Source organism: Hemitrygon akajei, unplaced genomic scaffold (assembly GCF_048418815.1).
Source record: "Hemitrygon akajei unplaced genomic scaffold, sHemAka1.3 Scf000056, whole genome shotgun sequence".
Taxonomy (NCBI): Eukaryota; Metazoa; Chordata; class Chondrichthyes; order Myliobatiformes; family Dasyatidae; genus Hemitrygon; species Hemitrygon akajei.
The window spans coordinates 5,721,992-5,735,951 of NW_027331942.1; the positions used below are offsets into that span (position 1 = coordinate 5,721,992).

The 13,960-nt window shown below is 45.0% G+C and overlaps 1 protein-coding gene across 4 annotated transcripts in view; it reads right to left on the reverse strand.

Annotated features, from left to right (window-relative positions):
• Positions 1–673: 673 nt before the first annotated feature.
• Positions 674–13,960, reverse strand: part of LOC140721466 (uncharacterized) — a 65,030-nt gene continuing 51,743 nt past the window's right edge. For all 4 annotated transcript variants that reach the window (XM_073036290.1, XM_073036289.1, XM_073036291.1 and 1 more), the window contains 3 exons: positions 11,704–11,739; positions 9,321–9,353; positions 674–1,466 (listed from right to left, as the gene is read on the reverse strand). In XM_073036290.1, the coding sequence (XP_072892391.1) occupies positions 1,264–1,466; positions 9,321–9,353; positions 11,704–11,739 (272 nt within the window). In that variant the 3' untranslated portion in view covers positions 674–1,263. The remainder of the gene's footprint in view (positions 1,467–9,320; positions 9,354–11,703; positions 11,740–13,960) is intronic.

Genomic DNA, 13,960 nt, shown 5'->3' on the forward strand with positions numbered 1-13,960 from the left:
CACCCTTACATTGGACCCAACCCTTTTCTCTCCCCGAGCAGTCATTTATCTCCGCCTCCCGCCCTCACTCTCAGCCTTCTTCTCCTTGTCCCGCAGTGAATGCTCCTCTCTCCACAGTTAACATTAATGACCCTGAGTCCCACACACCCACCGGCCCCGTCCTCCGTCCCTGGTGTTACTGTCTCCCAGTAAGACGGGTTCGGTGATTGACCCCGTGGTGATTTGAATGCGTGGGACTGGAGGGGGAGGAGTGTGAGAAAGCCTTCTGCCCCGGAATGGGGGAGACCCTGTCTGTCAACCGACTAATATTCAGCTAAACTCTGCCCACCTCAGCCATAGCTTCAGACCAGAATACTTCCACGGTAGGTGACATCATCATAGCAGGAGTTTGTTTAGCCCATCGGGCCCTTGAGAGAAATCCCACTGGTGACATTCTCTGCGTCGGTGTGTCTATACATTCGCACACTCCCACTCCCCAAGCGGCTTCACCAGCAGCTGGCAGCTGCCTCAGAGTGACTAGGCGTTGGGAGGGAAGTGGGATGGGCTGTTTCAGGCCACTGCATTGTCTGCTCTGGGAGCAGGCTGCTCTATGCGCTCGGTAGAGATTGACAGGCCTTCCCAAAGGCTCGCCGGTACCGAAGACAGCGAGGTTCGGTCAAGAGACGGAGACCAGTTTAATGCAAACAGCGTCAGCTTTATTGAGTTATGCAGCTGGATGGAGTAACGGTTATACTACGGCGGGGCAGCGATCAGCGGGATAGTGTATCGTCAGTACCGATACCAGAGAATGTGAACACCGGAAAACTGTAACCCTTTCCCATCATCAGAGCACAGGAGAATTATTGTAGCTACATACAGACAGAGGCATATCACATCGAACACCCGCTGCCCGTTCTGCCCAGTGTGTGCACCTCTCCAGTGCCGACACCAGGGCGGTGAGACAGAAGTGTCCTGTGGCCCCCATCTTCGCCAGTGCGTTCCCCGAGGAAACCCAAACATCCCTTAAAACCCCAAGCGTCAACCTGCGTGACTCGATGTTTTTAATGTATTCCGGATCTCACTCTTGCACCAGGGATGCAAAGGACCCCGGGACAGGACACATCTGTCTGTTCCCGACATGGGCACAGTTTTCTCAGGGCTGCTTCCCTTATCAACGCGGTCCGATGTTCCTGGGTCAGTGGAGGACCATGGTGGCCGGAAGTCCTCGAAAAGGTCTCCTAATCTCGCCACATTGCGGTTACTGTGAGAGTGGGTGATGATCTGTCACGTGTTGGTTACCGGGTGCCGAGGCCAGGCTGGGTGAACAGGCCAGTGCCGTGAATACTGTATAGCGGTATGGGAACACGTTATTAGTGGAGAGCGTGCCGAAAGCGGTGATTGATAGGAAGCAAGGCGGGCGATACAGGGTTCGTCCTCATATGAGTGGGCAATCCATTTCGCCAGTGGCAACGAACCAGACCTCGTTACTGAAAGGTGAAACAGAGAGAGGTGAGGAGAACGTTCCTCAGTGCAACCGCTGTCCCTTTATTGACGGGATTGTATTGGTCAGCAGAGAACCGATCTCAGAAAGCGGCAGTGCTTGGCCGGGTGAGTGTGGAGAGCCGGCGGCACAGATGCGCTGGGCAACGCATTCCTACAGTTAGAGGGAAAGGAATCTACGATCAGACAGGGTTAACATATTGCTAGGAAAGAAAGTAAATACCCAAGGCGTTTTCCACGTATGTGGGAACTGAAGGATTAAGTTTGTCACGACAGGACCGATCAGGAATAACAGAGGACTCATGGGCCTGGTATCGGAGAGGTAGGAAAGCTCCTTAATGAATACTTTCTCTCAGTATTCACGATTCAGAAAGACCTTGACAAATGTGAGCACAACTAGAACAGGCTGATATGCCTGAACAGGTCGATGTTAAGTAGCATGAGTGCGCGCAGCATAAGGAATAAAATGGACGATCTGAAAATTCAGCTACAGATTGGCAAATATGAGGATGTGGCCATCTCTGAAACACGGCTAAAGAATGGGTGCCATCGGGAGCTGAACGTCCAAGGATATACGGTGTATCGGAAAGATAGGTTAGTAGGCAGAAGGGGTGCTGTGGCTCTGTGTATAAGAAATAATATTAAATAATTGTAAAGAGGTGACATAGGATTGGAAGGTGTAGAGTCACCACGGGTTGAGTTAAGAAATGGCAAGGGTAAAAGGACCCTAATGGCAGTTATATACAGGCCTCCAAACAGCAGCCGGGGTGTCGGTTTACAAATTACAGCAGGAAACAGAAGATCCGTGTCAGAAAGGCAATGTCATGATAATCATTGGGAATATCAACATGGAAGCGTATTGAGAAAACCAGGTCAGTACTGTTGGACTCAAGAGAGAGAATTTGTAGAAGTTTAAGGGCTGATTTTCTTTAGAACGGCTTGTTGTTGAGCCCACTAGCGGATCGGTTGTACTGGTTTGGCTGTTGTACAATGATTGGAAGTGGTGAGAGAGCTCAAGGTTAAGGAACACTGAGGAAACAGAGATCACATTATTATCAATTTCGTATTGATATTTGAGAGGGAAAAATAAAATCCAACGTGTCGGTATGTCACTGGAATAAAGGAAATTACAATGGCATAGGGAGGGAAACTGGCCAACGTTGATTGGAAAGGGACACTTGCAGGAAATAAAAACAATGATATATTTTCAAAGGGGAGAAGGACACTACCGTGGCTGACAAGTGAAGTCACAGCCGAAGGAAAAGCAAAAGACGGGGCATAAACGGAAGCCACAGCTCGTGGGGAGGAGCTTGTAAGAACTTGCGGAAGTAAACAAAGAAGATCATTTGGAACGAAAGGATGAATTACAAGAGGATGCTATTGATTAATATCAGTGAAGATACTAATAGATTTTTTAAGTACATTAAGGGTAAAAGAGAGTCGAGGGTAGATATAGGATTAATAGAAAATGACGCGGGAGATATTGCAATGAGAGATGCAGAGATGACAGAGGAAGTGAATGCGTGTTTTGCATCAGTGTTCACAGTGGAAGACGTCTGCAGTTTACCGGACATTCAACAATGAGAGGGAAGTGAAGAATGTGCAGTGAAAATTACGACTGAGAAGGTACTCAGGACTTTTAATGATCTGAGGGTGGATAAATCTCCTGGAATGATGGAATGTACCCTTGATGTTCTGAAGGAAGAAGCTGGAGAGAATGTGGAGGCGTTAACGATGATCTTTCAAGAATCAATAGATTCTGGTATGGTAGCGGATGACTGGAAAATTTCAAATGTTACTCCGTTATATAGTAAGTGTGGGAGGCAGCAGAAAGGAAACTACAGACCTGTTTGTCAGACATCAGTGCTTAGGAAGTTGTTGGAATTGATTGTTAGAGGTTAGATTACGGAGTACCTGGAGCACATGACAAGATAGGGTAAAACCAGCACGGTTTCCTGAAAGGAAAATCCTGCCTGTCAAACCTAGCACAATTCTTTGTGAAAATTACAAGCCGAGTAGACAACGGTGATACAGTAGACGTGCTTTACTTGGATTTTCAGAAGGACTTTGACAAGGTGCCGCACATGAGTCTGCTTAGCAAGATAAGAGCCCATGGAATTTCAGGGAAGTTACAGGGTGGAGAATTAGCTGATCGACAGAAAACAGAGATTGGGTATAAAGGGATCCTATTCTGGCTGGCTGCCGGTTACCAGTTGAGTTCCAGAGGTGTCGTTGTTGGAACCGGCCATATGGACGATGCATGTCAATGACTTGAACTAAGGTACAAATGGATTTGTGGCTAAATTTGCCGATGATGCAAAGTTAAGCAGAGGAGCGGGTAGTGTTAAGGAAATAGAGAGCCTGCAGAGAGACGTGCGTAATTTGGGGGAATGGGCAAAGAATTGTCAAATGAAATACAATGTTGGTAAGTTTATGGTCTTGCACTTAGATGGCAGAAATTAATGGGCAGACTATTAATTAGATCGGGAGAGAATTCAAAATGCAGACATGCAAGGGAAGTGGGAGTCCTTGTGCAGGATACCCTAAAGGTTAACCTCCAGGTTGAGTCGGTTTTTAAACAAGGAGAATGTTGTGTTGACATTCATTTCTCGTGGCTTACCCATAGCCTAGTTTTCGAAGCTCCATGCACCTACCCAGGAGTTTCTTAAAAAGCCCTATCGTTTCCCTCTCCACCACCGCCGCCGGCAGCCTAGTCCACACATTCACCACTCTTTGCATGAAAACCTACCCCTGACATCTCCTCTGTAGCTACTTACAAGCACCTTAAAACTATGCCCTATCGTACTACCCGTTTCACCCCTGGGAATAATTCTCTGACTATCCACATGATCAATTTCTTTCATTATCCTGTACACACTTAACTGGCCATCTCTCATCTTCTTTCGCTGCAAGGAGAAAACGCCGAGTTCACTCAATCGATCCTCATAAGGCGTACCCCCAATGAAGGGAACATCCTTGTAAATCTCCTCAGTGCCCTTTCTATGGTTTCCACGTCCTTCCTGTAGTGAGGCGACTGGAATTGAGCACAATACTCCAAGTGGGGTCTGAACATGTTCCTATATAGTTGCAACATTACCTCTCTGCTCTTAAACTCAATGCTACGGCTGATGACGGCCAATACACTGTATGTCTTCTTAATCACAGTGAACCTGCGTAGCAGCTTTGAGTGTCATCTGGACTTGGACCCTAAGATCCCTCTAATCCCCCACACTGACAAGAGTCTTACCGTTAATGCTATAATCTGCCATTATATTTGACTTACCAAAATTAACATCTGCGAAACCTCACACTTATCTGGGTTGAACTCCATCTCCCAATTCTCAGCCCAGAATTGCATCCTATCAATATCCCGGTGTAAACTCTGAAAGCCCTCCATACTATCCACAACGCCCCAAGCCTTCGTATCATCAGCAAATTTACTAACCCATTCCTCCACTTCCTCATCCAGGTCATTTATACAAATCAGGAAGAGTAGGGGTCCCAGAACAGATCCCTAAAGCACACCACTGTTCACCGACCTCCATGCAGAATATGACCCCACTACAACCACACTTCGTCTTCTGTGAGTAAGCCAGTCCTGGATCCCATGCATGCTTATTTTCTCAGTAAGCCTTGCATGGGGCATCTTATCAAATGTCTTGTTGAAATCCATATACACTACATCCACTGCTCCAATGTGTTTAGTCACATCCTCAAAAAATTCAATCAGCTCGTGAGACACTACCTGCCCTTGACAAAGCCATGCGGACTACTCCTAATCATATTACACCTCTCCAAATATTTATAAATCCTGCCTCTCTGGATCTTCTCCATCAACCTACCAACCTCTGAGGTAAGACTCACTGGTCTATAATTTCCTGGGCTGTCTCTACTCCCTTTCTTGAATAAAGGAACAACATCCGCAAACCTCCAATCGTCCGGAACCTCTCCCGTCTCCATTGATAATGCGAAGTTCATCCCAACAGGCGCATCGATCTCTTCGTTCGCTTCTCAGAGTAGCCTGGGGTTCAGAATTCTTCCGTACATTTCCCTGAGAACATCTGTTTCCAAATTATGCTTCCATTTTCCTGCCTGACAGCCTCGTATTTCCCCTTACTTCAATTAGACGTTTCCCTAACTTGTCTGTTCCTGTCCTTCTACAATGCTATGGTAAAGGAGATAGAATTGTGATCACTATCTCCAAAATGCTCTCGCACAGAGATAACTGGCAACTGACCAGATTCATATCCCAATATCAGATCACGTACAGCCTCTCCTCTTGTAGTTTTATCTGCATAATGTGTCACGAACCCTTCCTCAACACACCTAGCAGACTGCATCCCTTCTAAATCCCTCACTCTAGGGAGATGCCAATCAATATTTGGGAAACTAAAATCTCTCACCACAACACCCCTGCTATTATCGCACCTCACCTCACATAGAATATCAGAGCAGGGATGTGATTTTGAGGCTCTATAAGGAATACGTGAGAACTTATTTGGAGTATTGTCTGCAGTTTTGGACTCATTATTTTACAAAGGATATACTGACATTGGAGAAGGTGCAGAGAAGATTCGCAAGAATGAATCCAGCAATGAAAATGTTAATGTATGAGGAACATCTGGCAGCTCTGGACTGTATTCCCTGGAGTTCAGGAGAATGAGGTGGGATCTCATAGAAACATTTCGAACATTATAAGGCGCGAAAAGATCAGATATGGCAAGTTATTTACCATGGTAAGGGCATCTAGGAAAATAGGGCATAATTTCAGGATTGAAGACCTCCTTTTGGAACTAACATGACGTCAAATTACTTCACTCAGAAGGTGGTAAATCTGTGCAATTTGTTGCCACAAGCGGCTGTGGAGGCCAAGTCACTGGGTGCATTTAAGGCAGAGATAGATAGATTCTGAATTTGTCAAGACATCAAAGGGGATGGGGTAAAGCAGGGGAGAGGGGATGACTGGAAGAACTGGATCATCCTATGATTGAATGGCGTAGCAGGCTCGATGTCCCGGATCTCTATTATATATTCTGGTTTTATGAGCTGGATCCTTTCAAAAACTTGAGGACAGTTAATCCCTGGTGCCGGAGGAGATATACTCCAGTTTTCTACGGGAAGCACCCGAAGGATATTGCGCGCTTTTGGCGATGGACTTTGCATTCCTATTACCCTCTTCAGTCGTACCGGGGGATTGTAAGCTGCAAATGTTTTCCGTTTTTTCAAAGAATCTAATAGTGAAAACGATGGGAATGATAGAGCAGTAAAGTTCCTCACGAGAGACTTATCCAGAAAGTTATGAGGCATGGGATAAGTGGAACCTTGGCTGCTTGGAGAAAATAAAATGGCTTAAAGGATGAAAGCAGAAGGTAGTTGTGGAAAGAAAGTATTCTGCCTGGAGTTCGGTGACTATTGGAGTGCCGGAGGGATCTTCCCTGGAACCCCTGCTATTTGTAATTTTTATAAATGAGCTTGATGTAGAGGCGGAAGAATGGGTGAGTAAGTTTGCGGATGACACGAGGATTGGAGCAGTTGTGGATGGAGCTGAATGTTGTCGAATGTTAACAGAGGATATAGACAAGCTGCAGAATTGGGCAGAAAAATAGCATATGGAGTTCAATCCGGATAAGTGTGAGGTGATGCAATTTGGAAGGACTAACCAGAAGACTGAGTACAGGATTAATGGTCAGTTACTTAAGAGCGTGGATGAACAAAGGGACTTTGGGGTTCAAATCCATACATCCTTCAAGGTCGCTGCACAGGTTGATAGGGTAGTTTAGAAGGCCTATGGGATGCTTGGCTTCATTAACAAGGGGATTGATTTCAAAAGTAGAGAGGTCATGTTGCAACTCAACAAATCTCTGTTGAGACACTTAGAGTATTGTGTTCAGTTCTGGTCACCTCATAATAGGAAGGATGTGGAAGCTATGGAGAGGGTGCAGAGGAGATTTGTCAGGATTTTGTCTGGTTTGGAGAACAAGTCACATGAAGCAAGGCTATCAGAGATGGGACTTTTCACTTTGGAGCATAGAAGAATGAGCGGGCTCTTGATAGAGGTCTACAAGGTTAAAAGAGGCATAGATAGGGTGGATAGTCAGTACCTGTTTCCCAGGGCACCAATAGCAAACACCAGAGGGCATAGGTACAAAATTAAGGGACGGAAGTTTAGGGGAGACATCGGGGGTAAGTTTTCTACATAGAGGGTTGTGAGTGCCTGCAATGACTCGCCAGGGATGGTGGTGGAGTCTAAAACATTAGAGGTATTTAAGAGCCTTTTGGACAGGCACATGGAATAAAGAAAAATAAAGAGTTATGGGGAAGTGTGGGTTTAGTACATTTTTTAAGGATTATGTCGGTCGGCACAGCATGGAGGGCTGAAGTGCCTGTACTGTGCTATAGTTTTCTATGGTTCTATGGTTCTAAAGGTTATGTCGTTGTGTGCGAACTGCTGCAGTAGATATGTAGGCACTTCAAGAAATATAGTCTGAATAGAGGTAGTCAGCATGATCTTGCCAAGTGCAGGTCGTGTGTCAAGAATGCGATTAAATTCGTCCGGGTGCTGCAAACCACGTTGCAGGCTTGTACGATGATGGTGTATACATATATTTTATCAGGAGGTTTGATAAGATTCCTCATTGTTGGCCCATTCAGAAAGTCATGTGATAGGGATTGCAGAGAATCTTGTCCATGTAGGTAGGGAACTGGCTTGCCGAAGACAGAGTGTGCTAGCAGTTGGAGATTATTCCACCTGGAGTTCAGTGAGATTCTGTGTTCCGTAGAGATCTGATCTGAGACTCCTGGTCTTTTTGAATTTTACAAATGATTTTGATGAGGAAATGAATAGACATAGATAACAGGCAAAATATGGATGTTAATGGATAATGTGGTGGGTTGTCGCAGGTTACAAATGGGCATTGATGGATGCAGAACTGGGTTGAGAAATGGCGAGTCAAGTTGAGTATGGGGAAGAGAGAAGAATTGCACTTAGAAAGGTCGAATTAGAATGCAGAATCCATGGATTATGACAGGGTAATTGAAAATATTGAGGAGAAGAAGATCTTTCAGCCTTGACGTCAATTAATCTTTAAAGTTTCCGCGCCATTTAATAGGGTAGTTAAGGATGTGTATGAATGATTTGGGATAAATCGGCGGGGGAGCAAGTTCGGTAGCCGCAAGGTACTGTTGCAGCTTTATAAAACTCTGGTTAAACCACATTTGGAATTTTGTACTACACCGTAGAGTGGATAAGTTTGACAAGGGGAGGGAATTTTAAAGCGATTTGGGGTATGTATAGGGGCAGCCAGCGGTGCGTTATTACCTATAGTAGTGAGTGTGTGAAACGCAATATCAATGGTGGTGGTATAGACACACACATTAGGGTCATTTCAGAGACTCTCTTAGCACACGGATAATGGAGAAATAGAAGGCTCTGGAGGAGAACAAGTTTAGAGTCGGTAAAACATCAAGGACCAAAGGGCCAACAAAAAACTGTCCTGTTCAATGTTTTCTTATCTACGTACGTGATGAACTAGGATGGTCCGCACAGTTTATAATAGGGAAGATCATGCCTGGGCAACGTTTCAGGAGCTCAAGGTAGGGACAGGGGTCACTGACCACACCAGTTTCGTGGACTCACTAAACAGCGAAAGGAAGCTGTTCAAAACCGTTCCTTCCCTCGAAGGAGCAGAGTGAGGAGATTTTTTTTCTCTTTCTCGCCACCGTAGCGCTCCCCACACCCCGCTCTCCTCACCCCCACCGTGCATGAGCACAAGCCTGGTACTGTAACGTCTCTGGTTCATCAACTAGCGCAATCACAGACACAACATTCCAATGCCACTTACCCTGCCGGCATCGAGCTGAAGTCATACGATACCCTGATGGAGATGGTGGAAAAATAAGAAAAAATAATTAATGGCCCGACATCTTGAAGTTAATAATCCACAATCCACATCTCACTCACACTCAACACTGATCCCTTCCTGATGTGCTCAGAGGCAGCACCGGGACACGTTGGACCTCCGGATTTAACATCAAGTTCAACTCTTCAACCAAACTCCTTTCCTTAGTTTACTCCAAACCAGAGAACCCTGCTGCAGTTCACTGTGGGCGCTGGCCCAGCTTACCTCCCTTCTCACATACACACACGATGCAGCAGTTACACCGTTTCACTCTTCGGAGGAGCAATGTGAAGAGAGATGCTTCTGGAATAGGTAGTGTGCGATCACACTGATTGGTTTGCAGTACAGGGTCTGCATTAGCTGCTAGAACATTAATGAACAGCCAGGTAATGAACGCAACAACCTGTGTAAAATTAAAGTTTTGATCTCATTGGAAATTTCAACTTCCCCAATACAAAAATGTACATTCTCAATGCAAGGCGATTACATGGGGAGAATGTATTAACTGGATGCTTTATTAAATGAATATGTGCACCGTCCAACGAGAGGAGGTGCCGACCTGAAAAAGCTAACATAAGTAAAGCTCCGTAAATTCGGATCAAACGGAGCAAATCAGGAGTATAACGAAGCCAGTAATGTAGGGAAAAAAAAGAATGAGGAGAACCAAGAGTCCTTGGCAAGCAGGATTAGGATGAATTTAATTAAGCAACATTCCATACAAATGTCAGGAACAAACGAATGACTATGGACAGTGTATGATTATTGAATTTTTTCGGAGTGGCGGGAGGCTAGGTTTGCTTTAATGCGGAAAATGTGAGTGACGTATTCACTGAGTATTTTGTTTCCGTATTTATCTGGGTAAAAGACATGGAGGAGCAGCAGATTGGTGTTCTGTTTATAAATATGTTAGGTGTTTAGAGCAAAATTAGGAGAAACACCTCGGGCCTCGGAATGATTTTTCAGGTGAATAAGTCTCCAGGACATGATGGGAGTTCCATAGGTTAGTGAGGGAAGCAAGAGACGGGATTGCACGATCCTTGGAAAAATATCCTCTCTAGCCACATGCGAGATGCCAGAGGACAGGCGAATGGCTAAAGTTTTACATCTTCATGAAAAGCGAAAAAAGGGAATTCCTGGAAACTATTTACCATTGAGGCTCAGGTTAGTTCCATTCCAGTGAGATATTAATTATTGAATGGCCTTATTGAACCTGGAGTTTTAATTAGTGAAGCACAGCAAGGATCTGGGCTGCGACCTCTTCTGTTTGTGGTGTGAATAAATAACCGGGATGCAGATATCGACAGGTGTGTTAGTAGGTTTGTGAATGATATCCAGAATTGATGGAGTTGTGGATTGTGTAGAAGGACTTGCAAAACGTACAGCGCAACATAGATCAGTTGCAGATATAGACAGAAAAATGGTAGAAGCAGTTCAACCCACATAAATGTGGGATGTTGCACCTTGGTAGGGAAAATGCTAGGAGAAAGTACACTCCAAAAGGAAAGACCAATAACTGTGTTGAGTTTAGGGAGAATTTGGGGTCCAAGTTGAGAGCTCGTCAGTAACAGGTATAAAGTTCGATAAAGCGACTAAGGAGGTTTAAGCAATGTTCGCTGTTATTAGTTGAGGAATTAGTATAATTGCGAGTAGGTTATATTGCAAGTTTATAAACATCTGGTTCGGCCGCATCTAGAGTATTGAATACAGTTTTAGTCATGCCACCATGGGAAGGATGTTGAGGCTTTGGGCAGGGTGCAGAAGAGGATTACCAGCATGCTGCCTGGTTCAGAGGCCATGTGCTAACTTGAGAGATACAACAACTTGTGTTGTTTTCTTTGGAGCGGAGGGGCTGAGTAGAAATTATGAGACGCATAGATGGAATACACAGTATCTTTTTCCCAGGGCAGAAATATCTAATATTAGAGGTTGTAGGTTGAGAGGGGGTAGGTTCGAGGGTGATGTGAGGGGTAACTTTTTTTAACCCAGAGATTGGTGAATGTTTGGACTGTACGGTCTGGTGAGATAGTAGAGGCAAATAAATCAGAGGTTATAAGTGACGCTTAGATATGAAGCTCCATGATTGTGAGTAACGTGGAAGATTATGGACATTGCGTATGTTGGAGGGATTTGGTTTAGGAGAGGTTTTATTTACTCTTCAGTTCGGCACCATATTGTTGGCCGAGGGGCTTGTTGCAATACTGTACTCTCCTGTGTTCTATGTTCTGTCTCTGCCACCCTTCCAGCAGCATGGAACCACACCCGATGTCGCGATGCCTTTGTTTCATTTAACGCCTCCTCACAGACACAGCTTTCGAATTCCACTTACCCGCCCATAGAGACTTCTGTTCCCCAGAAGGATCTCCTATTTGAAGGACGTGAAGAAGTTAACAAAAATGGTTCAGTGAACAACGCTCAGAGACACGGTGCAGTGTTCACTCAGCCTTCTCTCAGTGCACGGTGCGGGTTGAGGTGCTGCCTTTAAATGGGACCGTACAGAGGGTCCATATGTTATGGAGACTCAGAAGTAAAGAGAGGCTGAGGGAACGCAGGATTTCTGAGACCGAGCGCGTTGCAAATATTTTCGTAAAACTGTACATACATTGTTAATACGCATTCTTTATTTACATAATTCATTTTGGGCTATGTGTGGGAGGTACATGAATGGCATACGTCATTAGTATGCCAATAACGTCATTAGTTAATAGAAAACTAAGTAGACAAGTTATCCGCACACCTTTGTATTTCATTTTGATTATTTTCTAGAGTTGGTAAGTATAACAACATTGGATAGGAAGGCATCAGTGTTGTGGGCAGAGAATGGTAGTGTTACCCTGGGTCAGATCTTCTGGTTCTCATAAAAAAGGACAAAAGTGTGAGCACAATTCCCGTGTTGCATCTACAGGGAGTGGAAGCATTGGCTCGAATGATTAATGGAGACCACAGCTGTGGAAAGTGTGCAGTCCAGAGGGGCCACAAGATATATACCTTTACGTAAGAAAACAAACGTTGGGCCCCAAGGAATATTTGACAAATTGAAATTGACGGTGAAGAGTTTGGAACGGAGAACAGGGAAAATTACTGTGGGATGAATTGTGTACTGAGCAGCTGCTTTCATTCAATAAGACCCCAGTAATATGCTCGAAATGCACGAGATATCGGAATCAGAGCGAGTATTACGGCCATCACAAAAAAACAGTTGGTGGGAGGATTGAGCAGTGTGGAAGTGAGGAAATCACCTGGGTTAGATTAACTTCACGTCAGGCTTCAGAAAGGCACAGCGGAATACATCGTCGAGACATTGTTAGGAAAAGTATCAGAAGATTATTAATGGTGAATGTGACACTGCGCTTTTGACCAGGGGAGCGGGGAAGTCGGCAGCTGCTTCGTGGGCAGTTATCCGACCTTGGCTACGCTGAGCTGCTTGAGAGTCCTTCCAAGAGCTTGGAAAATTACTGTATCCCCATGATGGACTCGTACAGAAAGTGAGAGCGCTGAGCTGGTTGCCCACAGAAAGCTGCGGGTGGTTCGGTGATCACTGGCGTTCCGCAGGGATCTGTGTTTGGAGCCCTACTCCATGTGATCTTTATAAATGATTTAGATCAGCGGGTGGAACGGTGAGTTAGGAAATTTGATAATGGTACGAAGGTTGATTGCTGGATAGTGCCCACGAAGACTCGGCAGGACATCTGAAGATTTTAACAAACTTCTATAGGTGTGTATTTAGAGTATCTCAACTGGCTGCCTTACACCTTGCTGTGTATAGACCGATGCCCTTGAACGGAATATCCTTGAAAACGTAGTGGACACCACCCAGTCGATCACGAATATTACCCCGCCTTCAACCGCTGAAAACTTCTGGATGGAGGCTGACGCAGAAGATCAGCATCCATCATCGAGGATCCCTACAAGTCTGCTCAGGCTGTATTCTCGCTGTTGTCATATTTAAGAAGGAACAGGCACCTTACAAACCACAGAGCCTGGTTCAGGTTCTGGTTCTCGAACCAGAAGAGATTACTTCATTCAATTTACTCGCCCATTGCTAAACTGTTCTCAGAATCTATGCACACTCCCAATGACTCTGTATCTGATAATCTGCATATCGACATTTATTGCTTCCTCAGCTGTTATTATTACGATTTCTTATTTTCCATTTTGGCTTTCCACGTGTTGTTCATTCGGTTCAGTGGTCGCTTATCTGTCTGTTGGCTGTAACATTACGAGAAGATTAGAAGAGCACAGGGCCGTAACGTTCAGGCGCAGAATGCACCCATTTGGTCCATTGAGTCTGTTGCATCATTTTATTACAGCTGATCCATTTTGTGTTCCCTTTCGGCCACTATCTACTGTCTTCTCACGTATCCCTTCAGGTCCTGACTAATCAGCATTCAGTGTAGCTGTGTCTGTAATATACTAAATAACTCGGCACAACAACTGCCTGTGGCAACTAAGTCCACAGATTTACTTCTAAAGGACACCCCTCTATTTTGCTGTTTCCTCTTGTTTTAGACTCCGGCACAATTGGACGGAAACCTTCAAATTATCTCTATCGAAAAACTTTCAACATTCAATGGGTTTGAATTCGG